This window comes from Acinonyx jubatus, chromosome E4, assembly GCF_027475565.1.
Source record: "Acinonyx jubatus isolate Ajub_Pintada_27869175 chromosome E4, VMU_Ajub_asm_v1.0, whole genome shotgun sequence".
Classification (NCBI taxonomy): domain Eukaryota; kingdom Metazoa; phylum Chordata; class Mammalia; order Carnivora; family Felidae; genus Acinonyx; species Acinonyx jubatus.
The window spans coordinates 23641108-23668644 of NC_069395.1; the positions used below are offsets into that span (position 1 = coordinate 23641108).

The following is a 27537-nucleotide window of genomic DNA, read 5'->3' on the forward strand; positions in this document are numbered from 1 at the left end:
GTGGTGCTGGGAAAACTGGACAGACACATGCAGAACAATGAACCTGGACCACTTTCTTATACCAGACACAAAAATAAGCTCAAAATGGATGAAATACCTCAATGGAAGACAGGAAGCCATCAAAATCCTTGAGAAAGCAGGCAAAAACTTCTTGGATCTTGGCCGCAGCAACACGGCCTGAGTCTGGAGACTCAACACGTCTCCAGAGGCAAGGGAAACAAAAGTAAAAATGAACTACTGGGACCTCATCAAAATAAAAAGCTTCTGCACAGCGAAGGAAACAATCAGCAAAACTAAAAGGCAACCGACAGAATGGGAGAAGATATTTGCAAATGACATATCAGATAAAGGGTTAGTATCCAAAATCTATAAAGAATTTATCAAACTCAACCTCCACAAACCAAATAATCCAGTGAAGAAATGGGCAAAAGACATGAATAGACACATCTCCAAAGAAGTCATCCAGATGGCCAACCGACACATGAAAAAGTGCTCAACATCACTCATCATCAGGGAAATACAAATCAAAACCACCATGAGATACCACCTTACACCTGTCAGAATGGCTAACATTAACAACTCAGGCAACAACAGATGTTGGCAAGGATACGGAGAAAGAGGATCTCTTTTGCACTCATGGTGGGAATGCATGCTGGTGTAGCCATTCTGGAAAAAGTATGGAGTTTCCTCAAAAAACTAAAAATAGAACTACCCTATGACCCAGCAATTGCACTACTAGGCATTTATCCAAGGGATACAGGTGTGCTGTTTCAAAGGGACACATGCACCCCCGTGTTTATAGCAGCACTATCAACAATAGACAAAGTATGGAAAGAGCCCAAATGTCCACTGATGGATGAATAGATAAAGAAGATATGGTGTATATATACAATGGAGTATTACTCAGCAATCAAAAAGAATGAAATCTTGCCATTTGCAATTACGTGGATGGAACTGGAGGGTATTATGCTAAGTGAAATTAGTCAGTCAGAGAAAGACAAAAATCATAGGACTCCACTCATATGAGGACTTTAAGAGACAAAACAGATGAACATAAGGGAAGGGAAACATAAATCATATAAAAACAGGGAGGGGGACAAAACAGAAGAGACTCATAAATATGGAGAAGAAACTGAGGGTTACTGGAGGAGTTGTGGGAGGGGGATGGGCTAAATGGGTAAGGAGCACTAAGGAATCTACTCCTGAAATCATTGTTGCACTATATGCTAACTAATTTGGATGTAAATTTAAAAAAATAAAAAATAAAACAAGTTAATAAAAAAAAAGAAAAATATGTTTAGGTGCTGGAATTGTGAATTATAAAGATTTCTTTCATATTTTGTGTACATTCCAATAATTATGGTTAATCTCTATAAGCATATGCATAATTAATAATAGCATGTGTGCATTTACCTTATTCAAGCAAAAACACTGTTAATATAAGCCTTAGCGATGGAATGCTCCTTTTTTTAATGTACCTTCGTTGTAGTTGAAGATTCAGCGATATTGGATGACTTATTTTTACAGATTAGATTTAATTCTGCATTTCTAGCTTTAAATTCTGTAAAAACCTAGTATTATAACTATGGTCACAAGAAAGTTTTTTTTTAATTTTTTTTATTAGTTTTCTTTATTTTTGAGAGGTAGAGAGAGACAGAGTGCATGTTGGGGAGGGGCAGAGAGAGAGGGAGGCACAGAATTAGAAGCAGGCTCCAGGCTCTGAGCTGTCAGCACAGAGCCTGATATAAGGCCCAAACTCACAAACCGTGAGATCATGACCTGAGCTGAAGTCGGAGGCTCAACCGACTGAGCCACCCACGCGCCCCACAAGAAAGTTTTTTAGATAATATTTTAGACAATATTCTATGTAGTGGATACAGTGATCATACACAACGCACAATAATTGTTGTCAATCTAATGGAAAAAAGGACATTAAGCAAAAGATAACAAGATAACTATGTCACACAAATTGTAATTGTATAAGTGGGGCTGTAATAAGTATAGTGATGAGGAATGCTGTGTAGACTGGAAAATGAAAGAAGGATTCTGGATAAAGGATATTGATGCTGAGACCTGATGTATTTGAATGTGAAAGTCATCAACATAAAGACTGTATACATTCCTTACCTTATTACAGAAGTAAATTAAATTGCCTTGGAAAAGAACATAGGTACAGTGAGATAAGGAGAGCAAGGATTGAGTACAATGAACTCTGGCCCAGAAGACAAAAAATGAAGACCTTGAAACAGATCAGGAACAAATTAGGGAGGAAGTCATGTGGTGTCATGGAAAACAAGAAGAGCGAAACAATGTCATAAGCCATTGAAAGGCCAAGTAAAATGAGAATTGACACGTTTCCATTTGGATTCATTTAGAAAGAAAATTGGTAAGATTATGAGAGCCTATAGCAAACTTGTTATGTAAACCTTGGGAAATATTTATTAATGTTGTTTGTTTCTAATATAATCATTTTCTTCGTTTTTATATCCAATTTATCTAGAGGTTTTGTTTGTTCTCCATGAACTATTTCCCTTGAATTTTAGTAGAGCCCTGTCAATAACCTGAAGGGTACTTAAGACTTTTACTTCCATCTGAGATACGATCTGTCTGTTAAATGGATTTTCTAGGTACAAGGCATTTTACTTGTTATCTGTAGAAAATTGTCCCAGAAATGTGCATATTATGAGACATACCTTTAGACTGAGAACCATGCATGATCACGCTGTGATAGTCTTGTTTATCTTATATACCACAGGATTGATTGTACTGGGCCTGTGTTATCCAGGATATCTCCTTTATGGAGATCTCCATCCACTGTCTACAATATGGTGAATAGTTTCTCTCTGACCCTGCATCTCATCCGTCATTGCTCTCGCCCTTTTGCTTGTATATTCTGACAACAGATGGCTTATAAAGTTAAACGACATTGGGAATCCACCACTTACCGTATCTCCCTGCTGGAGATTTCTAAACTTAGAATAATAAAGACCAGAGTCCTACAAAGAAATCTTTTACTTACTTTGCTGAATTTATCAAATTGAGGAAAGAGCCGTGGGTTCGTATAGTTGATAAAAGCTGCACGTTTTTTAAGCAATCTTTACACGCAACCTGGGTCTCAAACTCACAACCCTGAGATCAAGAGTCACACCCTCTCGCGACTGAGCCAGCCAGGCACCCCAAAGCTGCACTTTTTAATTACAAGGAAATAATCTGCTTATTATTCATTAGCTTCCATTCATCAATCAGGCACAGAAATAAAACTTGGTTTCATTCTGTTTCCCATCAGGATGTGCTGCTTCTCACCTCTTCTCAAATCTTTCTGGAGTCTAATTGCTGTCTAATACACATAACCTTTGCTCAGTTCTGTGCTGGAGGATTTTAGCTTGCTTCTTTTGCAGTACCAGAAGGCTTTCTCTGCCGATCTCAGACAAGGCTACAAGGTCCACCCTGTTAAACATCTGCTAGAGGCTTGACTTCTCCAGAGAAAATGGAACTGAGAGTCTCCTCACAGATCCACAAATGTCAAGGGAGATCCCACTGCCCCCCCCCTTTCCCCCTAACCTAGGATTTGGTTCCAAGGGAGTAAGAGATCTCTTTACTCATCTCAAAAATCTTTGGAGTCCTCAACACAGGGACAGTTTTCTTTTGTCTAGAAGGAGGGGGAAAGTTATTTTGCCTTTCAATTGAATGTTGCTTTTAGAATTCTGGAACAAATTATCTGACAAAGTTATTCTTTACAGAGGACAATCTCTAAAGCACTGAATATTTTTCTTTCCAGCTTTCAAAGGGGGGAGTGATTAGGTAGAATATGGAGGCAGGAAAAGCAGATCACTTAATACATAATACTTAGTGCTTAATATATCACCCTCACACATATTACCTTCTTAAATTTAGATTAGAAATGAGGAAAGCCACTCTGTGTTGTGCTTTTTTTTTAATGAAAAAATATTATTAATTTCAAAGACAGTCTTTATAAAATTGAAACTAAAATTCTTTTGAGTGAGGATAATCTTTTCTCCAAAATTGATTCATTTTTTTGTCTATGACGTATTTGTATGAAATCTAGTAAGGATGATTTTTTTTTCATACCTTAAACAGCCTTCTGTCAAAATTTAGTCAATTAGAATTTGTCATGAATATGTGTATTTTTATTATTTATTCTATTGGGAAAAAAATTATTATCCTTAATATTCCTTTACCCTTTTGAAGATTATTTTTGTCACGTCTCCATTTCACTTGTTAAGTACAGGAAGCACAAAACAATGAAACATAATGTCAGTATTAGTATGTTTAATTTAAAAAAATAATGCCCTCAGCTTATTAAACTATCTTTAGCACAAAACATGATATTTATGTCATAGGATGGCTTTCTATTATTTTTCCTTCATTGTAGAAACACAAAATTTAAATTTTATTTCAAGTTAATATGTATCTTGCTATTGATAAAATAATGAAAGAAGAATTAAGGCAGATTTCAGTTACATTTAATTAAACTATTAAGCTGAAGAAAGAACCTCTGACCTCTGAAATAAACTGAAGCATTGGAAGGTTTAAACCAGTCTCTTTTCTTGTTCATTAATAGATGGTTAGCAAAATATTTTTGTCCACAATTTAAATTCCTAAAAAGAGATATATTTTAATTATGTTATTTTTAAATTAGTCATATCTGATACAAAGCAGCATACTGCTAGTTACATTTTCTTTAATAAACTGCATGATAAAAACACACCATTTATTTTGGTAAGTATACTTAGAAATAAGTAATAGGAACCTATGAAAATCTTGTTTCCACTAGATTTAAATGCATTCACTATCTTTATGAATATTCCAAAGGGAATATGCAGACTAAATTCCAAGTATTTTTAGCTTGAACCATGCTAATAATTCACCATCTTTGATCCACTAAAACAGCATTTTTATATCATTCCATTTAAGAAATAGAATAAAATTTACCACATGGTAAAACATAAGCTCAAGGCATTGAATCGGAATAAAACTTGCCATTGATGTTGTGAATGGTCCTTTATCTTATATTTTTATTGTGAGGAGGGTGTTTCAAAAAATCATTTGGAATTATGACCTCTGAGTAATGAATTCTAACTTAAGTAAGAGACAGATATGCTGTGGTTTCCCTCTACCGAAGATAGTGTATTTGCACAGCACTTTTCCCTTTACAATGTGATTTGATGTGTTTAACCTCATCTGTTACTCAAATGGATCTGACGATGGAGGTGGGAAATACAGAACATCCTGCCAGTAGGGAAATTGAAATGTAGTGGAGTTAAGAGGGTGGCAAGGATTACAATACATCAGCAGATGACAGAGCCTGGAGCTGCACTAATCACATGTCCCCACTTTAAGGAGTGGCTGTCCACAAAAGGCACTGTTTCTCAAAGAAGTCTGCATTTTGTATGCGTAGTTCATTCTGCAGCGGCCTCCCACGCATTGGGGAACTTGTCACATTCCCAGCGCCTCCCCATTACGTGCCAGTACTTCTACTGACATTTACTAGGCAACCAAACATTACCCACTATTTCCAAATGTTCATGGGTGCACATTTCAGTTCCAAATGATAACCACTGCTAAATTGTAGAGCGGCGTGTTCCAAACCAGTGAAGTTCACTTGACTGAACAGAAAAAAAAATATGGCTGTATGGCATACACAAGCAAACTGAAGGGAAGTTGGAGGGGTCTGTTGGGTTTGATGGAAAAATAGTTTTCTTTCTTTTCTTTATGCATTTTTGATAAATACAGATAAAATACATGGTACCTGAGAATATAATAAATATAAAATTGGCACTCAACTTATATATAACAGTTTTGCAAGTTATTTGAATGAGATCTTAAACTTGCTTTCATGAGCATATTTTGTACCCAAATAGGCTTGAAATAACTATGCACAATTTTGGAACACATATTTTTCCCGATTTACTCTAAATTTTTAGTAATCAACACCAATGAACACTTTGTAAGTGGTAGCACATGGAAGTACAGTATTTATTACTTTTTCTCCAATTGGCAGACTCTTCTCTCCTGTAATTAGATGGAATTTAGTGGAATTATACTTCGACTATGGATCATTTCCCCAAATATAACATCTCTTCCTCTTCTTTCATTCCACAAACAAAATGTTGAAAATGTTGACATAGTAAGTGAAAGAATCCTAAATTCCACATTTTTCACATCGAGAATCTCAAAATAGTAGAAAAGCATGTCACCAACACATACAAAAATAACTCCACTATGATTCAAATTATAACTAGCATAAAAATTACGGGTAAACAATTTTAACTTCTTTACTTTCAAAATGAAAAGGCTGTCCTACTTTCAGAACCCTTTGTCAATACAGATTAATGTCTTTTCTAGTGGTTCTTTACTGTCACCTTAGTTTCATGTGTACAGAGGTATCAAACAAGATATATAATTTTAAAATATTTCTTTTATTTTGAAACTCAATATACATACAGGAAAACCCATGAAACATGTATGTAAAATTTAACACATAACTATAAAGTGGGTATCTATATAACCACTGTCAGGTCAAGAAACAGAACACTTCTGCTAAAAGGCACAGAGTGCTCTCTCCCTCCTACTGTAGGCCATAATCATGACATCACTTTTTCTCATGCCCATGAATACTTCCTAAACTAAAAATTAGATCAGTCTCTGTCTCCTCTCTCTCTCTCTCTCTCTGCATCTCTGTCTTTATCTGTGTATGTGTGTGGGGGGGAGGGGTTGGGGGAGTTAGTTTCAACAGATTTTTCAAACATTTGGTGTTTAAAAATTAATTTAAGCCATTACTCTTTCTGATATTCAAGTTTTTTTCCCCTCTAAATTGGCTAGTGGAAACCTCAAGCTGATTTCTAAGTTCTTTTGACAAGCTTCCATCAGTCTTGGAGCAATATTATTTCCAGGCTGTTTTTTAAAGCCAGAAACTATTCTTTGACAAATTTGCAAGATTAACGATTCACACAAATTAGTCCCCTCTAATGGGTAAACTTCCATCAAAACTTTTCCTTTGCTGTCTAATAGTGACTCTTGAGTAATCTATTTCTCATTTTTGTGGGGCAGGGGGGTTAAAAATTATAGAAAGTTGGGGCACCTAGATGGCTCAGTCTGTTAAGCTTCTGACTCTTGGTTTCAGCTCAGGTCATGATTTCACAGTTGGTGGGTTCAAGCTGAGAGGCTCTGTGCTGACACTGTAGAGCCTGCTTGCCATTCTCTCTCCCTCTCTCTGCCCTTCCCCTATTTGCTGTCTCTGTCTCTGTCTCTCTCTCTTAAAATAAATAAATAAACTTTAAAAGGTATATAGAAAATTGAATGGTCACAGCTTGGATTGTTTTACGTTAACAATTATATCACTGAAAATGGAATTCAGACCTAGAGGCAAACTTTGATATATAAGAGCTTCCCTTCCATGCCAGTGATCAGTTTATGGCCTCACAGTTCCAAATCCATTCTTCATAGTGTGTTCTGTAAAAATGGCCCTGGCCCTTTAACTATTTCTCCTTTTCCAGCTGGCAAGATGCTTATATTTGTCAGTAGAAAGCACTGGAGGGATACTCAAGTAGACAAGGAAAAGCTTGTTTGGTTTTGATTTTCTTCTTTTCCTGGTTCCCGTGTGCCCCCCTCACCAGCCTGCTCCCACACACATTCCTCAGTTCCGATTCCCCAGTGAATGGCTTGCCTGCCTTCTGCTGCTGCAGTGAACATCTCGTCCAGAAACAGGATCTTGCAATGCTTGGCAGGCAGCCTGCAGCTTGTCCAGGCAACCCTTCGGGAGGCTTCAGAGCACAGTGCGGTCTGCAGGGCATGCTGCAGAGAAGTTTCTCAGGGCTCCCTTTTGACTTCATAGCAAGTTCTGAAGCATAGCGCTTCTCTGAGGGTAGCTTTCCTAGGTACCCCGGAGGGCAGATTTATGGCAAGTTCTGCCAGTGAGGCACCATAAAAATGTCTCTATCATCCGTGAGCCACAGCTGTTGCCTTTTCCAGCAGGGTCAGTATCTTAGTCTTGCTTTGGTGTGCAGGTGGAGGGACTGCCCTTTGGGTGCCCTATCACAACTCTAGGCATGATGACCTCCTTATACATATTCTTTATTCTTTAGGTATCTTTATTTCTTCACTAACCAATTCCCCCATTACTTCAATCTTGTTACTATAAAGAACTCTTTATATTAAACTTTCCCTATTCAAATTCCAGCGTGGTTTCTCTTCCCTGAATAGATTCATACTGATACAGAACTGATACCAGAAGTGGATCCAGGAGCTAGAACTGCCCACATGGGATTTTGCCATTGGTTTGGTCCTGCCCTTGGACTTGAGTACCCTTCTGACCTCCTCACCAATAACAGATGAGATGCTAGTAATCCATGGCCTGTAGCAGCACCACAATTAACTAAGCTATCCCTTGTGACTGTGATGAAGCACTATCTGAAGCACACTGCCTTGGGAATCAAAGGAAATCAGGATTGCATTTGAGGATTATCACAGGAATCATGACCGTGGTGCAAGATGAGTTCTTTTGAGAACACTCGAAGGTTAGAGAAAAACTGACAACTCTCAGCTCAAGTCATTTCTTGATAACCATAAAGCTTCCATGATAGCCTTAAGAATCTCTTAATTTTTGTAGCCACATGGTCTATGTGGCCAGAAATCAAATGCAAAATTGTGGGCTGCTAGATTACAACAATTGAATTCACAGTCTCACCAAGCTTTACATGTAAAAATTAGTCAGTGAACCCTATAATAGGCAGATGGCCTGAACGGTTGGATGGTGTGTTTTGTGTCAACCAGGAGGATGTTTTTGAATGAGATTTACATTTAAATTGGTAAATTTTGAGTAGATATATAAGAGCTTCCCTTCCATGCCAGTGATCAATTTATAATTTGGGTGAGCTTCCTCTGATCATTTGAAGGGCTCTCTTGAGCAAAATGGAATTCTGCAGATGGGATTTGGGCTTGAATTGCAACATCAGCTCCTCCCTGGTTCCCCAGCCTGCCAATTCAACCTGCAGACTTCACTTGCCAGCCTCCATTATCATGAGTCAATTCCTTACAATAAATTCCTTCACTAAATATAAATATCAATAATATAAATATAGGTGTAGACATATAGGTAAGTTAGAGATAGAGACACTGCTTCTGTTTCTTTAGAGAATTTCTGACACAAAGGGGACACTCAATTTCCTGGAGACCCATCATAATCACTTCTCGGTTCTGCTGAACCCATAACTGGTGTCAAATTTCAGCATGCTCCAAGAAGACAGGTCTATGCTACACTTCTGGAAGAAATAACATAGACACTATCCAAATTGCAAGATTTATTTGCTACATATATTGACAGAAATCTGGGGACCATGTGTGGGAGTGAATTCTAAGGGAGTTAGACCAAGAGGTGAGAAATGTTACAGTAGTTCGTGCCAAATTATTTAATGTAGGTCAACTTGCAGAAATTCCAGCTTTAATGTCCTAGCTGGTAGCTAACTTGCTTGAGTGACAGAAATGGGGGCTCAATGGTATCCTATATTTAATGAGGCTGAAGCGCCTGAGCTTTCTTAGCATGATGCAGAGAAATGAATAAAATGATCCCCTCATTAAATCTCAGCTTCTCAGAAAAAACTCTTGATTTAAAGACTATACATCGTTTGTTATTGTAGCCACATAGTCAATACACAAACTTATGGAGTGCTTCCTTATTACCTAATTTGTTTCAAGCATTCATGTCCACTTTGAATAATCTTTCCCTCGGTGCTCATTTTGGTATTTCTTTGCAAAACACCCAGTGTTCTTCCATATCTCTGAGGGATTTTAACTGTTTTATTAACTGGGCACATTAATTGATGTCTGAAGATTCACTGATCTGCAATGAAGACTTTTATCAACTTCTGAATTAATGCCAACTTTGTATCATCTGGAATGTAATGCATTTTATAATAATATTATTCTGAAGTGATATCTTTTTATTTGATTCATAGTCCAGAATGTGGTGTTGAAAATTTCCTTGCTGGATGATGAAATGAGAAATTCTCTCCTTTTGTCAGGTATCTTGGTTTTAACTATTAATAATGTCACTTTTTCACTTGCTTGTTAAGCTCCAATACTTTTTTTTTAATAGCGCTTAAGAAAGATCTGTACTTGTTACCTATCTTTTATTTATAAATATTTTAACATGTTATTTCCTTGCATAAAATGATTTATTTGTAGTAACGTGGTATCAGAGTTTGCTTTGTACCACTCTTTAATTTGAAAACTTTTCCATGCAAGTAAATCTTTTGGGCTGAGAGAGCAAAGACGCACAGGGCATACAAATCCATTTTGAATAATTCATATTAGTTGCTCAATTTGTAATAAAATTTTTGGAAGGAACACTATGCCTGCTTTGCAAATCTGATGACTTTTCACATCTAAATTAAAAGATTTGACAATTAACAAGACAAACTAGGGTGTATGTGAGAGGAAAGTGTGGTTAAATGTTACACACTGAAGAAGAATGTAGACTTCATTGCTTTAGAAATATTCAAAACTGTCACCCATGTTCTTAAAAATACTTTTAAAAATCATATCAAAATTATGTATACAATAAGAAGAATGTTATTCAACATGAATTTTATTAATATAATAAAGTCCAAACATTTTCTGAAATATTAATAAAATGTATACTCGTGTATGATACAATAGTAAAAAATATTTTTCTATAGCCATAAAAGCAAACACTTTCCTGAATTTAGTGACTTTCATTAGGTAATAGTCAATAAAATATATATTTTTTATTTCTACTGCAACTCACTATAAAGTTTGATTAAAAACCATGACTTAGTAGGGGTGCCTGGGTGGCTCAGTCAACTAAGCATCCAACTTTGGCTCAGGTCATGATCTCGTGGTTTCCACATTGGGCTCTGTGCTGACAGTTTGGAGCCTGAAGCCTGCTTAGGATTCTGTGTCTCCTCTCTCTCTTCCCTTCCTCCACTCATGCTCTGTCTCACTCTCTCTCTCAAAAATAAATAAACACTAAAAACATTTTTTTAAACCATGACTTAGCTAGTTATTAAGTTTTAGGTAATCAACAAAATAAACTGTGCTTTCTCTGGAATTATTTAATGCTAGAAAATAACAATTATGAAATAATGACAACATATATTTTATTTATAGAACAAAAAATGGAAAGTAATAATTTTAAAGAAAATAAAAACTGAAAAACTGCTGTTTGCCTTCACAACAAAAGATTTCCATAATGATAGATTAAGAGTCAGTGAGTAATCAGGCAATCATTCAGATGTTTCAACAGGAGGGTAAGAGGATGGGTTAACAATCTGTCAGTAGCTGACATTCAGAAAGCCCTACACATCAAAATGATAGTTGCTGGGATTAGGAATTTACAGACGACACTGCACAAATAGTACAATTTAAACACATAACATAATAACTTTATAATGTTGGATTTTTTAAAAAATGCCTTCCATTGTTAATTACTGTAAACACGTACAGTCATCAAGATCTATTTCATACCTATATTGCATTCACAGCACAACTAAAGGTATGTCTTGCTCTTTAATATATAATATAAAGAACCATCATGTTTTAAATTTAGGGGAAATTTAGTGCTTGTTAATGAGGAAGTGATCATATTATACAAGCATAAGCTCTTGATTCTAATCTCTTCAAGTCTCACATCTAATCACTCAAGTTCCAATTACACATTAAAAAAATCTTAACTTGAAAAGAAGTTTATTGACATATAATTAACCTATAACATGATTTTAGTTTCAGAGTACAATATAATGAGTCGATATATATGTATATTGAGACATGATCTCCACAATAAGTTTAGTTGACATCCATCACCATAAATGGTTACAATTATTTTTCTTGTGATGAGAACTCTAAAGATCTACTCTCTCAGCAACTGAAAAATCTGAACCCTGTATTCTTTGCATCTTAGACCTTAACAACTGTCATGTGAGCTTATAGTGTTTTGTCATTGTTAAAAAGATACTTTTTCTCCTGAAATTGTATTCAGGGCAAATAACTAAACCCTGGTCCATGGCTTGTGATGACATCCATAACTTCAGCCAATAAGTAACAAACATGCAACAAGGTGAGGAGAAATGATCTACCCATTTATAAATGCTGTGTCACATCCCTAAAGGCAAGGGAATTAAAAGCAAAAATGAACTACTGGGACCTTATGAAGATAAAAAGCTTCTGCACAGCAAAGGAAACAACCAACAAAACTAAAAGGCAACCAACAGAATGGGAAAAGATATTTGCAAATGACATATCGGACAAAGGGCTAGTATCCAAAATCTATAAAGAGCTCACCAAACTCCACACCCGAAAAACAAATAACCCAGTGAAGAAATGGGCAGAAAACATGAATAGACATTTCTCTAAAGAAGACATCCGGATGGCCAACAGGCATATGAAAAGATGCTCAAGGTCGCTCCTCATCAGGGAAATACAAATCAAAACCACACTCAGATATCACCTCACGCCAGTCAGAGTGGCAAAATGAACAAATCAGGAGACTATAGATGCTGGAGAGGATGTGGAAAAACGGGAACCCTCTTGCACTGTTGGTGGGAATGCAAATTGGTGCAGCCACTCTGGAAAACAGTGTGGAAGTTCCTCAAAAAATTCAAAATAGACCTACCCTATGACCCAGCAGTAGCACTGATAGGCATTTACCCAAGGGATACAGGAGTACTGATGCATAGGGGCACTTGTACCCCAATGTTTATAGCAGCACTCTCAACAATAGCCAAATTATGGAAAGAGCCTAAATGTCCCATCAACTGATGAATGAATGGATAAAGAAATTGTGGTTTATATACACAATGGAGTACTACGTGGCCATGAGAAAGAATGAAATATGGCCCTTTGTAGCAACGTGGATGGAACTGGAGAGTGTTATGCTAAGTGAAATAAGCCATACAGAGAAAGACAGATACCATATGGTTTCACTCTTATGTGGATCCTGAGAAACTTAACAGAAACCCATGGGGGAGGGGAAGGAAAAAAAAAGAGGTTAGAGTGGGAGAGAGCCAAACAAAGCATAAGAGACTCTTAAAAACTGAGAACTGAGGGTTGATGGGGGGTGGGAGGGAGGGGAGGTGGGTGATGGGTATTGAGGAGGGCACCTTTTGGGATGAGCACTGGGTGTTGTATGGAAACCAATTTGACAATAAATTTCATATATTGAAAAATAAATAAATAAAATTTAAAAAATGCTGTGTCATATGTACACATGGAAAAAAGATCCAGTACATTTTGAAAAAGACCAGAGATGGCAGCTATTGTGTGCTGAATGTTTCTGTCTCTCAAAATTCACATGTCAGATCCCTAATCCCCAATGTGATGCTATTTGAGAGGGGACCTTGAGAGAGTAAATTAGAATTAAATGAAACCATGTGGGTAGGCGGTCATGATGGGATTAGAGTCTTCATAAGAAAAGACACTAGAGAAGGTTTCCTCTTCCTTGCACGTGGGCTAGACTTAATGATTCATTTCTAACAAAACAATGCAGAGTGACAGGATGTGATTTAAAAGTAAAAGATAAAGGACATGTGGTCTTTCCGTTGGCCTCTGTTGCATCATTCACTCTACTGTAAGGCAGTTGCCACAGTGTAAGGAGCTGCATGGAGAGAGCTATCGTCACAGAGGTAAAGCAATTAGAAGATTCTTATTTGTCCTTAACTCCAGGAAAACAACGGTTTCCAGAGAATGCACCAAAATTGTTCTATCAAGGTAACCAGTAACTTCCACATAGCTAAACCCAATAATCAATTCTTGGTTTTCATCATATTTAACTTATCAGTGGTAGTTCACATAGTTGCTAATTTGATCTTTTACTCAAGAGAACTCAGCCTCATGGGAAAGGATAGACTTGAAATGGTAGAGTAAACCTGAGTAGATGCCTTATAAAAGGCATTTTGTGTTTTTTTAGTGAGAGAACAGAACCTAGGCACAGCAACCAAGGCTGCATAGAGACTCCGTACACCTCCTGTTCTTCCCATTTCCTCAGGATCCATGAATAATAACAACCCATAAGCGTTATATATAATTATAAATTGATCATGGTTTAGATGGGGAAAGAGTCATGGAGAATTTACCCACTATATCAAAACAAAAAGAAAGTTCCAACAACTTGCCCACATTAACTATGAGCAAGAAAATAAATGGAATGGCCACTGTGCAAACAAAAAATGGAAGGGAAAAGAAATAGGAAGACATAGAATGTGGACAAAGAAGATGAGATAAAAGTGAAAGGAAGAAGTCCAGAAAAAACTATCAAGTCTCGTATTCGGGCACTAATGAGCATGAGTAAGGAAACAAAGGTGGTATTTATAGACAACGATACTATGTTATAAACCTCAAACTTGCTGAGAGACAAATTATTCCCATGACAGGGAAAAATGATAATTATGTGATGTGTTGGAGGTGTTAACTGATGCTACAATGGCAATCACATTACAACACATAAATGTATCAAATCAACGTATTGGACACTTTAATCTTACACAATGTTACATGCCAATTACATCTCAATATCTCAATTAAAAAAAAAGGTGGGAGACAGGAACTAAATATAGTCTGCAAAGACAGTCAAATAATCTAATCTCAAAGGAAACAAAAGAGAAGAAAAAAGATTTATCTGAAAGGACTCATTATAAGAAAGAACTTTAATGAGGACATGGGTCTGAGAGATGAGATTTCCTTAAAAAATGGACTTTCTAAAAGCTTCAAATGAAAAGTGAGACCACAATAGGAGGAAATTAATTGAGAATCAAACGACATTACAAATAATAATTATGTAAAAAAGAGATAAAAATAGAGACAGAATTAAAGAATAAATTAGTAACCTAAAAGAAAGTCGAAGAAAATCACTTTGAATGTAGAGGAAACTGTAAAGAAATTAAACTTATAAAAGAGAGAACAAAAGTAGAATACATGATAGAAAAGATGTTTACATAAGAATATTTCATTTCTTAAAAAAGAGAACAGAACAAATAAAAATTATAAAAATAGAACAGAAAGAAGTATTCATTAGGTAATAAAGTTTTCTTTAAAAAAAGAAAAATCTTCAGATTAAAAGAGCACACAGTGTTTTGTAAAAGAAAGAAAAAGAAAGAAAGAAAGAAAGAAAGAAAGAAAGAAAGAAAGAGAAAGAAAGAAAATGACACAAAAATAAATAACCAGACATATGCTAATGAAATTACTGAGCTTCAAAGATAAAGGATTTTTTTGATATCTTTGCAGAAATATCATGTCTCTTGCAAATAAAGATTAAAAATACTATCAGGCTGGCCCCAAGCTTCCAGATATTTTCCATTGATACATCTAATGCCAGAATGCGATAGAGCAATTTCCACACAGTTCAGAGGAAATAAAGAGCAATGCAATAATGTTTATTATAAAATCCACCAAAGCTGTCATTCAAACAATAGCAGACTTTCTCATACATGTAAGAATACCAATAAGACCCACTGGGTCTTATTTCAGTGGAATATATATATATATATATATATATATATATATATATATATATATGACACTCTATCCCACTGTGGCCAGGAATGCAGTTTGTTTATCATTGAATTGCCAGGATCTGGGTCACATGCCTATATCTCTGTCCTATTATCTCATTCCTGATTTATCTCATATATATACATACACACACACACACACACACACACACACACACACACATTAGAAAAACCAAGTGCTGATCAGAAATACCATGTTAAAAACCATGTTAAAGTGATTTTACTCACTGGCAATAAGGATTTACTTCCAAAATGAGATTAAACAGCTACAGGAAGATAAATGTTACGAATGTTGACAATTTCAAAATAAAAACATTTTTAAGGGGCGCCTGGGTGGCTCAGTTGGTTAAAGCGTCCAGCTCTTGGTTTTGGCTCCAGTCATGATCTCACAGTTTTGTGAGTTCAAGCCCCACATCAGGCTCTACACTGCCAGCGTGGAGCCTGCTTGGGATTCTCTGTCTCCTCCCTCTGTGACCCTCCCCGACTCGTGCTGTCTCTGTCTCTCACAAAAATAAATAAATAGTCTTTAAAAAACCATTTTTTTAATCAAATAAATGGGAAAATATGTATATGCATTATTTCGGTGTCTTCATTAATGAGGAATCTTCAGTCTTTGCTAATGAAGATTTGAAATACATTGAATTTGGTACATTAAGGAATGAAATTTTTATATATTACTTAAAATTGTACTTAAAACCAAGAGAATACTCACAAGTAATATCATAACTAACACATACCAGGAGATGAAGGAGAAAAGAGTTGTGTGATCTGTCAGCTTTTGACTTCCCAAAATATCCACTAGAAAGCTGATGTTGAGGTTTAGCAAGCAAACTTATGTGTCAGACTTACTATAATAAAGAAGAATACTGTTTTGCCAGAACTTGAGTAGAATCTCAGAAGGGAAAAATCAAGTTTTAAGGCCTGGGCTGGATGATATAAGGTGATTTTGCAAGACAGGGAACTGACTGCAATTCTGTAAAGTTCATGACATAAAACTTGCATTGCTGGGCACAGAAAGAATCTTAAAGTGAATAATGATGAGTAGGCAGCTAATGATGATCATTGTTTTGTTGGTTCATAATCTTATCTTCCAGAAACACTTCCTGGAGCAAGAATCTAATAATTTTTGCCAAAGGCCAATGTTTTTTGACACACAAAAAATGAAAGCATGCTATGTGCTAGAGTTATTTAGCACAGAAATGGTAAAGTATCTTGGAGCCAGAATTTCATAGAACAGGAATGGAAAAATAGACTGGTTTCAATTCTCAATCTCCTCTTTGATTATTCTTTAGTCTAGCAGGGAGAATGAACCATTATCACCTGGGGATATGACTAATCTAGGTCTGCACTGGTATTTAATATGTCGTGCTCAAGTGTAGACTTAGAATGACAATTTTTCCATTTCTAAATGCCATGTCAGATTTTCTTTTTTCTTTTCTCTTTTCTTTTCTCTTTTCTTTCTCTTTCATTTCCTTCCTTTCCTTTTTTGTTTCCTTTTACTTCCCTTCCTTTTTCCTTTTTCTTTCTTTCTTTCTTTCTTTCTTTCTTTCTTTCTTTCTTTCTTTCTTCTTTCTTTTGAGGACACTTCTTATTGGATCATTATATGGAACAGCCACTGTACAGCTGCACTTAAAACTTTGGAGATCATATATTTGAGCCGCATAACAGAGATAAATACTGAGGATAATTATGACCACAACTTATGGTTTCTTTCCAGTCCAGTAGCCAAGAGAGCCCAAATTAAGCCAAGACTATTTCCATATCAAGAAACTGCAGACCCAGGCACAGAAGTATAAGCCTAATTATGAATTCCATGATTTCATAGTTTATTTTCCAGAAGTTTTTAGCAATATTAAAGATTCCAGACAAGCTTCTAAAGTTTTAAGTACAACATTCTTTTTGTAAGATAGTTCACGTTCCACTTTGAGCAGTCTGCATTATGTCTAAAGTGGCTCTATTTAAACCACAATCAAATGACTTCAAAAGTTGAGGGTGATGGGACACAGGTATTAATATGCAGAGTGAGATTTAGATTACAGTGTGGAAATGAAGATTTGGCCTGGGGCTTCCTGTGGTGACAGAGATAAACAATAAAGGACACATGAGATTAGTTGTGGTTAATTCCTGAATGGGCACATGGAGGAAAGCACATCTATTTCCCAACAACAAAAATTCATTTCAGAGGCAATAGTGCTTTAAATCCTTATTTATGGAGCAAAAAATGCTGGCTATCCATTAGAATGATTTAAAGATCCTTAAAAATATACAAAGCTGAGACTCTTCCCTCAGAGATTTTTATTTAATTCATTTGGAAAGGAGCCTGAGCACTGATATTTTTTAGAAGCTCCACAGTTAATTCTAACTTGCAACAAAGAGAAGAATCACTGGCATAAAGTTATAACTCACAAAACAACCAGGAGTGACAGGATGTGACTCTCTCACAAAGAGAGCTTATAATATCTAAATCTGATTCATCCTTTATTACTGTTCTATGTCCAGAATGTGACTGAAAAGAACAGCGAATGCAGTGACCTCCGCAGGAAGGGAAGAATCCCAGGGTGGCAAGACTAAGTATCAACTCTGAACCTTTCAAGTCATATTACTACAATTACCTTCCAATGCAGCAGGTCTGATGTTATCATCTGATTTCTGAAATAATTTCATTAGCAGTGGTGAAATGAAACCTGGGTCTCTGGGAATGAAACTGGTAGGCAACCCACCAAAGTTTTATTTGATTTGTAGAACCGGAGTCAAGTAACCCATGAGAGACTTTGACCTTGACTCCACTTTCAAAACTGGAGAAGATATAGAATTAATAGTCTTTTGAATAAAGAAGAGGCCCAGGTCACCAGCCACTTGACATTGTCTAAACCTAGGCTATTCATGCTATTCTCATAGAGGCTTCTCTTTTAGACAGATATGCCCAAGAGTGTATTTCTCAGAAAAAGGAACATTCTCTCAGAGAGAGATTTGCAACCAGATTTTAGAATTGGGTTTCCTCCCTATGAATCAATAGTGGATCATAATACTACTAACAATATCATAAAGGCAAATGGGGGCAAGAGGTGTGAAAAAGTACAGGATACCATGAAAATGTATAAAGGGAATCTTCACTAGTTTATTTCAACTATTAGTAACGATATTGTGAGACTTTCCTTGAAGAAGTATTTCTTATAATTTATTTTAAAGATATGTCTACATAAATATTTGTTATAACTGAATGACTAGATGGAATGAGGAGGAGTTAGATAGCCAAAGGTAGGAGGAATATAATCTGAGGCAAGAGAAATAACATGTTTGGTTCTTCACTAGAGAAAAAGCATGTAGCCTATTTGAAAAACTGAATACAGTGTATTGTGAGTGAAACGTAGTGAATAAGAGGTGAGGCGGAAGAGGTAAAAGCATGGGGTCAGATCATAACTATCAGGCCTGCTAATTCTGGTCTCTATTCTAACACCAACAAGAAGCCTCTGAGTGATTTTAACTAATAATAAATCTAAATTTTTGAAAAATTTTTCTGATCATAATTTGGAGAAAAGGATAGAGGAGGGCAAGATTGGGTTTGGCACATTCACTGGAGTAGCCCAGGTGCAGGCTAGCGTTTCAGTACTCCGGTGTGGGACAGAACTGGTGAGAACATAGAACATGAGACCTGTTTAAGAGGAAGAAATAACAGAACTCCGACATTAACTGATGGGAAGGAGTAATGAAGGAAAAGAGGAAAATCAAAGATGGGCCTCAGGTTTGCCCTTGTGCATTTGAGAATCTCTTTTTTGAACCAGTATAACACAATAGTTTTGTGTTTATATCCTGTGGACAGATGACAGTCTGAGTGGTATCATAAATAACGGGTATGTCAGCTAAATATATTTACAATAATTTTCAACAGAGATTTATTTCTGAGCTTCTAAAGTCTTCATGTCAATCATTTTTTTAGTTCATAACAACAGACAATTGCTACATCATAATTTTAAGATGTCTAAATCTATAGCCATTTTCTCCACAAAAATCATTTCCAATTTCATCACTCAGGTACCAAGGTCCGTGGTTTCTTGCTCTTCAGAGCCTCTGACAGAACCAGCTGGAATGAGTACTGTCTCCAGGAGCAAACTCAACACTTACTTTCTCCAGCAGAGCCCTCTGTGACTTTAAGCAATCCTCCCTTTTCATTGGATTGATAAGAAATGGACACAGACTCAACTGCCATGTTACAAGATCAGGGAGTTGATGCTGGCTGACCAACTGTCTTTTTAGGAGCCAAACTGTCCTACCATTCAGCATCTGTATGCCCTGGGGCCAGATAGCTACCTCTGTGGGAATGGACACAATGCGAGATGTGGCAATTACGACACAGATAAGTCTACAGAGTAGTCAATACCGTATACACAAAACAAATGACTTACCCTTGATTATCATCTGTATCCTGCAGTTTATTCTGCGATGCTATCAGAAGAGTTATAAAGAAACAATTGTATTTTAGACTTAGTTGAAAATTGTCTTCTATCTATGATACAAAGAGATGTTAAATTACTTCACTAAATTATGTCAAAGTTATATGAAATTTGTAATTATTTTGGTGGCTAGTTTATATAAATAGGTAAACAAAAGGAAAGTGTTAAGGAATGTTGAAAGATGTCGGGGAAATTTGATTCTTCTAATATTGAAAAATTGCTCTGAGACCAAATAATTATAAGGCAGGCAGATCTTGTCAATATCTCTTAAAAGTGGCTATTTAAGAAAAAACTACAAATATTACAGAAACTATTTTGAGATACTAAGCTTTTGCTCTTACAAATTCTTAATAATACACTTTTAAATAGTTTGTTACTTGCATTACATGGTTATCTACATTTCAACAAACAAGAAAAAATGATAGCATGACCCCAAAAGGACTTGATGAAATAAAATCACTTTATTAAGTGATTTTAACTTTTAGTACTATCTGATAAACATCACAACCATATTAATAAATAGGTCAAAAAAAAAAAGAACAGATCTCTTGTTTTAAAATATGTGCCCTGGAATATTTACATTCCAAAGTAACCAAAGAACCTCCTTCTCTCTTTCTAATTTAGGCTTTTAAGTTTATAAGCACACCAAGGTAAGTGATGACTTTTCCTCTTGCTTCAAATTGGATTGCAACTTGTTTCCTAGTCAAGGAAAAAATCTTAATTTCACTAAAGTGAGAAATGAGTATTGCCCACACTAACTCGAAGGATGTCGAGCAGTCCAAAATAAAGGACTTTGCTCCTTTAGTCAGAGATAATAAATCACGTACAGCTACTTAATTATTTTCAGCAACATGTTTTCCAGTAGAAACTTCAGTCATTTCATAGTCATCTCACAGCATGCTTTTTGCCAAAAACATTAAAAATCAATTAGTTTTCATTAAAAAGTGATCATAAGATAATTCTATTTTTAAAATAACTTAGTTGGTGCAAAATATCTAAAACTGAAGTATTTTTCAAGAAGTTATTACTGTTTTCTCAACTTCTTCTGTTCAAGTTTGAATACTTGATTAAGGTAATAAATACTTCTATTATATTTATGTTACTGTAATGATTTGGAAATTTATATTATTCCAATGAATATATATTTATAAAATCTTTAACCTAAAACTTAAGGTCATTTTCTTCATTGGGCATTCTTCTAGATTAAAATAATTTTTTTTATTATATTAAACCCTGAGATTATGGTGTTTGTTTAACTATTACTGCAGCATAGCCAAAACTGTCCTGCCACATATGTATCATAAAGTGCCAGTTTCCTTGCGAGATCATTATGACTGTGCTAGACTGAGTGTCTCTCCTTCAAATTGGTATTTGGAAATCTTACCCTTCAGTGTGATGATTTCAGGTGCCCAAAGGGAGATAATTAGGGTTAGATGAAGTCATGAAGGTGAAGCCTTGTGAATGGGATTAATGCCCTTAAAAGAGTTTGAGAAAGGGGGTGCCTGGGTGGCTCAGTCGGTTAAGCATCCGACTTCGGCTTAGGTCATGATCTCAAGGTTTGTGAGTTCAAGCCTTGCGTTGGGCTCTATGCTGACAGCTCAGAGCCTGGATCCTGTTTCAGATTCTGTGTCTCCCTCTCTCTCTCTGCCCCTCTTCCACTTGTGCTCTCTCTCTCTCTCTCAAAAATAAATAAACATTAAAAAAATAAAACAAATAAAAGAGTTTGAGAGAGCTTGCTGCTCTCTACTCTCCACCATGTGAGTGGACACCAAGATGGCCACCTACACACCAGGCAGTGGTCTCTGGCCAAACAACAATTCTGCCTTGATCTTGGACTTCCCAGCTTCCAGAACTAGGAGAAATAAACCTTTGTTGCTTAAACACCCCCAGTCTATTATATTTTATTCTAACAGCCCAAGCAGACTAATATAGTAATTGAATAAATTGTACTGTGGGCTTCATTCATATCTGATTTAGATCAGATTTAGATGAGATTTTGGACTTTAGACTCTATAGTTGATGCTGAAACAAGTTAAGACTTTTGGAACTGTAGGGATGGAATGAATGTATTTTGAATGTGGAAAAAAAAACATGAATTTGGGGGATGGGAGCAGGGACAGAATGTTGTGGGCTGAATGTTTATAATCCCCTTCTTGCGAATTCATATGCTGAAGCCCTAGTCCCCAATGTCATGATAGTAGGAGGTGGAGTCGTTAGGAGGAAATTAAGATATGATGAGATCATGAGGGCAGAATTCTCATAAATAGGATTCATGCCCTCATAAGAGTCCCAGGAAACTTTGTTCCTCTCTACTTTCTGCCATGTGGGGTTACAAGAACAAAGCCATCTATAAACCAGGCAGCAGGTTCTCACCAAACAGTGAATCTGCTGATGTTTTGATCTTAGACTTCCCAGCCTCCAGAACTGTGAAAAATAAATGTTTGTCAAGCTACCCAGTCTATGGTATTGTTGTTATTACCACAAAAATGGACTAACACAATGACACACTGACAGATTTCTTTGTGGGTCTCATTTTTGTGGGTCTCCATTAAAATTTAGAATCCATTACATTTGATGCATATTGGTACAACTTTTGACATACGACAATAATGAGTAATAAAAAATGCAAGTTAAAAATTATTACTTTAGCATTATATACTTTATTTGTGCCCTGAATGACTAAGCAATGTATTTACAAACCTCAACTTCAGTCCTTACCTCAGGTCTAGTAATAAGAATGTCTCATAGCCCTGTCTTTTGCAAGTTGAGAGTTTTCAGATAAGAAAATAAATACCTGGGGCACCTGGGTGGCTCAGTTGGTTAAGCGTCCGACTTTGGCTCAGGTCATGATCTCATGGTTCATGGGTTTGAGCCCCACATCAGGATCTATGCTGACAGCTCAGAGCCTGGAGCCTGCTTTGGATTCTGTGTCTCCTCTCTCTGTGCCTCCCCCGCTCACACTCTGCCTTTCTCTGTCTCTCAAAAATAAATAAATGTAAAAAAAATTTTTTTAAAGAAAAAAGAAAAGAAATACTTGTATTTCAAGACCATCTCAAGCTTTCTTATTCTAAATGAATATTAACACAGACCAGGGAATGAAAGTCTATATATTTAGGAATGTCTCCTTTTGGAAATTATATTTAATTTTCAAATGCAAAGATATCTAGCCTGGCATAACATGAAATGAAACATATTTTGTATATAGTAGAAACAGAAAATATAAATATCTGTGTATAACTGTACATGAATGAGACTACACAGGAATGAGACTAAATTACAGTACAGTTTATTAAAGATTTCTGGTATGATTTATACTTAGGAAAACATATCATTATTTTTGTTTCTATTAAAACATTTTAGATATAAATAATAAAATATAATTCTCTTGAATAGTAAGAATACGGACTTTAATGATAAGCCAAATAACTATACTTTTAGGACCATATGGTATAATATTAGATTGATCCACCATAATTAAAGTTGACATGTCTCTCCAAATAAAATAGACTAGAGAGCAGTCCTATAAGAAAGAAAGAAAGAAAGAAAGAAAGAAAGAAAGAAAGAAAGAAAGAAAGAAAGAAAGAAAGAAAGAAAAAGAAAAGGAGAAGATCAAAGTGAAATAATGTGGCCTAATACTCCACAGGATGAGCATGGTGTGTTTTAAAAGTTTCCCAGCAGGTGCTATTTAATTTGTTGAATTTCCCCAAAATCTGTCCTTTAAATTGCAGTCCTTGAAATTTGATATCAATATTATGTCAGATTTAATCAGGTTGAAGAACTGCTGATTTGTGCATCATGTCTCAGCCCAGATTCAATCTGGACAGAGAAACCACATGGTGATCTGGACAGAGAAAGTTTAATGTAGAGAATCATTAGCCATAGCAGAGCTTTGGAGTTAGTAATAAGTAAAGAGAACTTGAAAATAATATAGCGACAGCAGATATATAAGAAGCATGCATCATTGTCAGGCCTGAGATACAGTGCCCCAAGAAAAGACCCTGGGACTGAAATCAAGATCTTGAGATGGCCTAGCAGTGGCTCACAGAACTGCAGAAAAGTCATTGTGGTACTTGCACTGACAACCTGCTGGAAATCTGGGGGAGTCGTTCATGGGGAAGGGTCTCACTGGAGGCACTGGACCATCTGAACTGGTGCTGAGGGCAGCTCCTGGCCCCTGGGTACGTTGATTGGAGAAACCACACACACACTGCAGGATCATCAGGACTCTGTGCTGTGCACCACCTGCTGCAAGAGTCAATCCCTTGGAAGGAGAGAACACGTTTTTCTTGGGACTTTTTTGTCCATGTTCATTGGTATTTCCCAATATCCAGAGTAAGTTACATAGGAGACCACAAACAAACCCAGAAAACTCACTCCCCTCAACCCTGTGCTGTTCTACAAGACTCAGCTCCCTGGTCTGTCTTCCTTCTTTTCACTTCACAGTCTTCTGATGCTTGTTTCATAAATAACATAAAAAAACATTTCTGTTTGTGTTTTTGTTTTTTTGTTTTTTCTTTTTTTAAGCTATACTTAGCAGGAAGAATAGGCTCCATTTTCCTGGAGCCAAAAAGTCTATCTTTGCATTCAAAATTATTTTTCTTTTCATTAACCAGTGCTTTTCTGACCTTTAAATGAGTGTATTGGCTCTGATTTGCACACAAAAAAAATTCTCTTGTGGCACCTACATTCGTTCTTTTCCCCCTTCCTTTTATTTTCTACTTTTCCTCCCTTCCCTTTGTTCACTTCTTCTCCACCTCCCATCCCTGACCCTTCCTTCCTCCCTCCTCTTTTCCTGCTACATTAGTTATTCAGAAACTATTACATTAAGAAGCAATTCAACCAGTTTTTTATGGCTATCTTTTCCAATGAGAAGACCTTCATGTTTATGTTGGTTTTGAAATATAAAAGTGGCAAAGGAGTTTTGTGGTTTCAAAACATAATTGGTTAAACAATTAAAGTTTTGGCAAAAAGCACCAAGGGGTTTTCACCATCAGAAATAATTTTTATTATTTATTTTAAGCAATTCAATGTAACTGGTAGCAAAATGGTACATAGACAATAAACAGAACCGATTCCCATAGGATTACAAGGACTATTACTGACTTTATGTTTTCTTTTGTGTGCAAGTTAAGTATTTTAAAAAGGCAACAGTTTGTTAAAAGGCTTTTATAAGCATCTTCTATTATTTAAATAACAGAAAGACTAATAAACTATCATTATTATAGCAAGCTGCTATGAATTGTGTCAACTATTAAATTTGGACTAATGTGCATAATCAAAAATAACCATTGTAAAATTTATGAAACAAAACTTTTAGTTTTATAGGAAATATAGTCATGTCTTAGCGTAAAGTCCTAGTCTTGACAATGGTCATAATGCAAAAATACTGAACTTGAGATCTTGTGGGGAAATAGAATATTCATAAAATCTTACATTTATTCCTAAAAATAACTGTAATGGAGTAATGAAATGGCAACTTAAAGAAGTATATGAGTTTTGATTTTTTATGTGCAAATATAAAATAAGTTACTTAAATTCATTGTCATTCTCCATTACAGACATTGATCCAATTCTGCCTTTAGCCTGAATAATTTATAGGTGCATGTGTAAATTTGTCAAGTATATTTCACATGTGTCTACAACATACACGCACGCATATGCATACAATCTTCGTTTTAAGATACAATTCCAATTTTAAGAAGCTTGTTATAAATTCTCTATTTTCTTATCTGATTAAAGAAAATTAAAGATAGGCTCTCTCTGTTTTAGGAGAAATTCTTGGTGTTTTTGTTATGCTAAAATGAGAGTAATAGAAAATACTAAAAACCAATAACAAACAGGCATTTCTTCTTCTCTAAGCCAAATTATACAATGGCTATAATCTATCCTTTTTTCATGTTAGGTTTTACATTTTCATTTTCATAGAATTATTCGGGGAATTTTAGGCTTTCTCTATGTTTTTTTTTAAGTTCTTCCACTGTCTTTCCAATTTATCTGTTTCTTTATGAAAAGAAGAAAATGTCTCTTTCTAGTCTTACACATCTTCTTTTCTGTGGAATTAAAAGTCAATGTCAAGGCCAGAAATTTTTAAAATGCAAAATTAGAAGAAAAATACCTTTTGAAATTTACCCTTCTCTCTCTCATGGGAATGCTGTAACACATTCCAACTACTTGGCAAACACTGCTCTTGTGCTTTTCAGTCTGTTTCTGAAGAGAAATAAAGCAGTAAGATAGCAGCACTGATGGCATCAAGGAGCGATTTACATTTAATTGATAATTGTCAAGTTCTTCATAATTTATACTAAACTTCAGTGGCGAAAACTACTTGTCGTTACGTGTGTTTTTCCTCACCGTGTGAAAACATAGTTCCTATAGATGATTTTTCAAAATTAAATCAAATTTTTTAAGATACCACTGTTTTGTGTATGAGGTTTCGATACTAAAGGCATAAAGGAGGACTTTTAATGTTTGAAATGTCCTTGTATTCCATAAATAGCATCATTTTGCCTCTTTGAATTTTAAAGGAGTTTTCTAAATAAGATATATAGATTAGGAAAATGTTAAAACTCCAGAGCCTAATGAAAACCATTACTGCATGTTTCAGTTAATGTTTCAACGCTTGGCTTAAATTTAAATTAACATATGGGCTTTAAGTATTTTCTCTGTTAGCTATTCTTTTAGGAGAACAATAAATATTTGCTTTTTAATACACTTTTCTTGGCAAACAACGTGTGTCGGACATAAAGTTAGCAAAAAGTTCAGGTACTTGACATTTTTTGGTTTCTTCAGTGTAATAGAACATGCTATGAACATCTCAAATACTAAAATGAATATGATATCATCTGAAAGGCAACAAAAAAAGGTTAAAATGACTTAAAGATTTATATGCTAAAGCAAATTGTGAGTCTTACACAAAAGTCAGCCACACAAGTTTGTTGGTTAATCTCTGTGTAGAGAAGGCTAGACATTGATGATGAGCTCAATTTTATAAAACAGCAAGTTTAAAGGATATGACTATTTAACTTTTAAGAAGAGCAACAATCTTCTGTGTCCATTGTGATGCACCAAATATACTTGGGTTTTTCGCTTACTTTCATAAAAACTTAATATTTTAAAAAACTGGCTTCATACACTTTGGATTATTGTCAAACAAATAACCAATTTAAATTTTGTCTTTTAATTTAGGTTTTGAAAATCATTACATTGATGTCTTTCAAATATTAATAGGAAGAGTACCAAGAAGCAATACTTTAAATTTCAAAATAATCTATACTTCTAAGAGAATAGATTTCTTTTAATATGAGAGAATGGAATATATTCTGATCGAGTTTATTTCATGCCAGCAGCACTTATTTTCCCCTAAGATTTAGAGTTGGTTTAAGCAAGATTCTTGTAGGAAAAAAAAAAAAGGTCTCTTATTTTCTTTTTATCAAAGTTGAGTTTCCTCCCGAGAGTCTTGACCTGTGGTATTGCAGATGCTGTTTTTTCGACTGGGTTCACTGTTTGGAAGGTATGCCAGCGGATCTGGTCGGATTAAGTATCTA

The 27537-nt window shown here is 35.6% G+C and overlaps 1 protein-coding gene across 17 annotated transcripts in view; it reads right to left on the minus strand.

The window, feature by feature from the left end:
* Nucleotides 1-24478: 24478 nt before the first annotated feature.
* Nucleotides 24479-27537, minus strand: part of KCNT2 (potassium sodium-activated channel subfamily T member 2) — a 360665-nt gene continuing 357606 nt past the window's right edge. For 14 of the 17 annotated variants that reach the window (XM_027074938.2, XM_027074931.2, XM_053209435.1 and 11 more), the window contains one exon: nucleotides 24479-27534. In XM_027074938.2, coding sequence (XP_026930739.1) covers nucleotides 27423-27534 — 112 coding nt within the window. In that variant the 3' untranslated portion in view covers nucleotides 24479-27422. The remainder of the gene's footprint in view (nucleotides 27535-27537) is intronic. The other 3 variants (XR_003425716.2, XR_008293217.1, XR_008293218.1) reach the window with 2 other exon arrangements.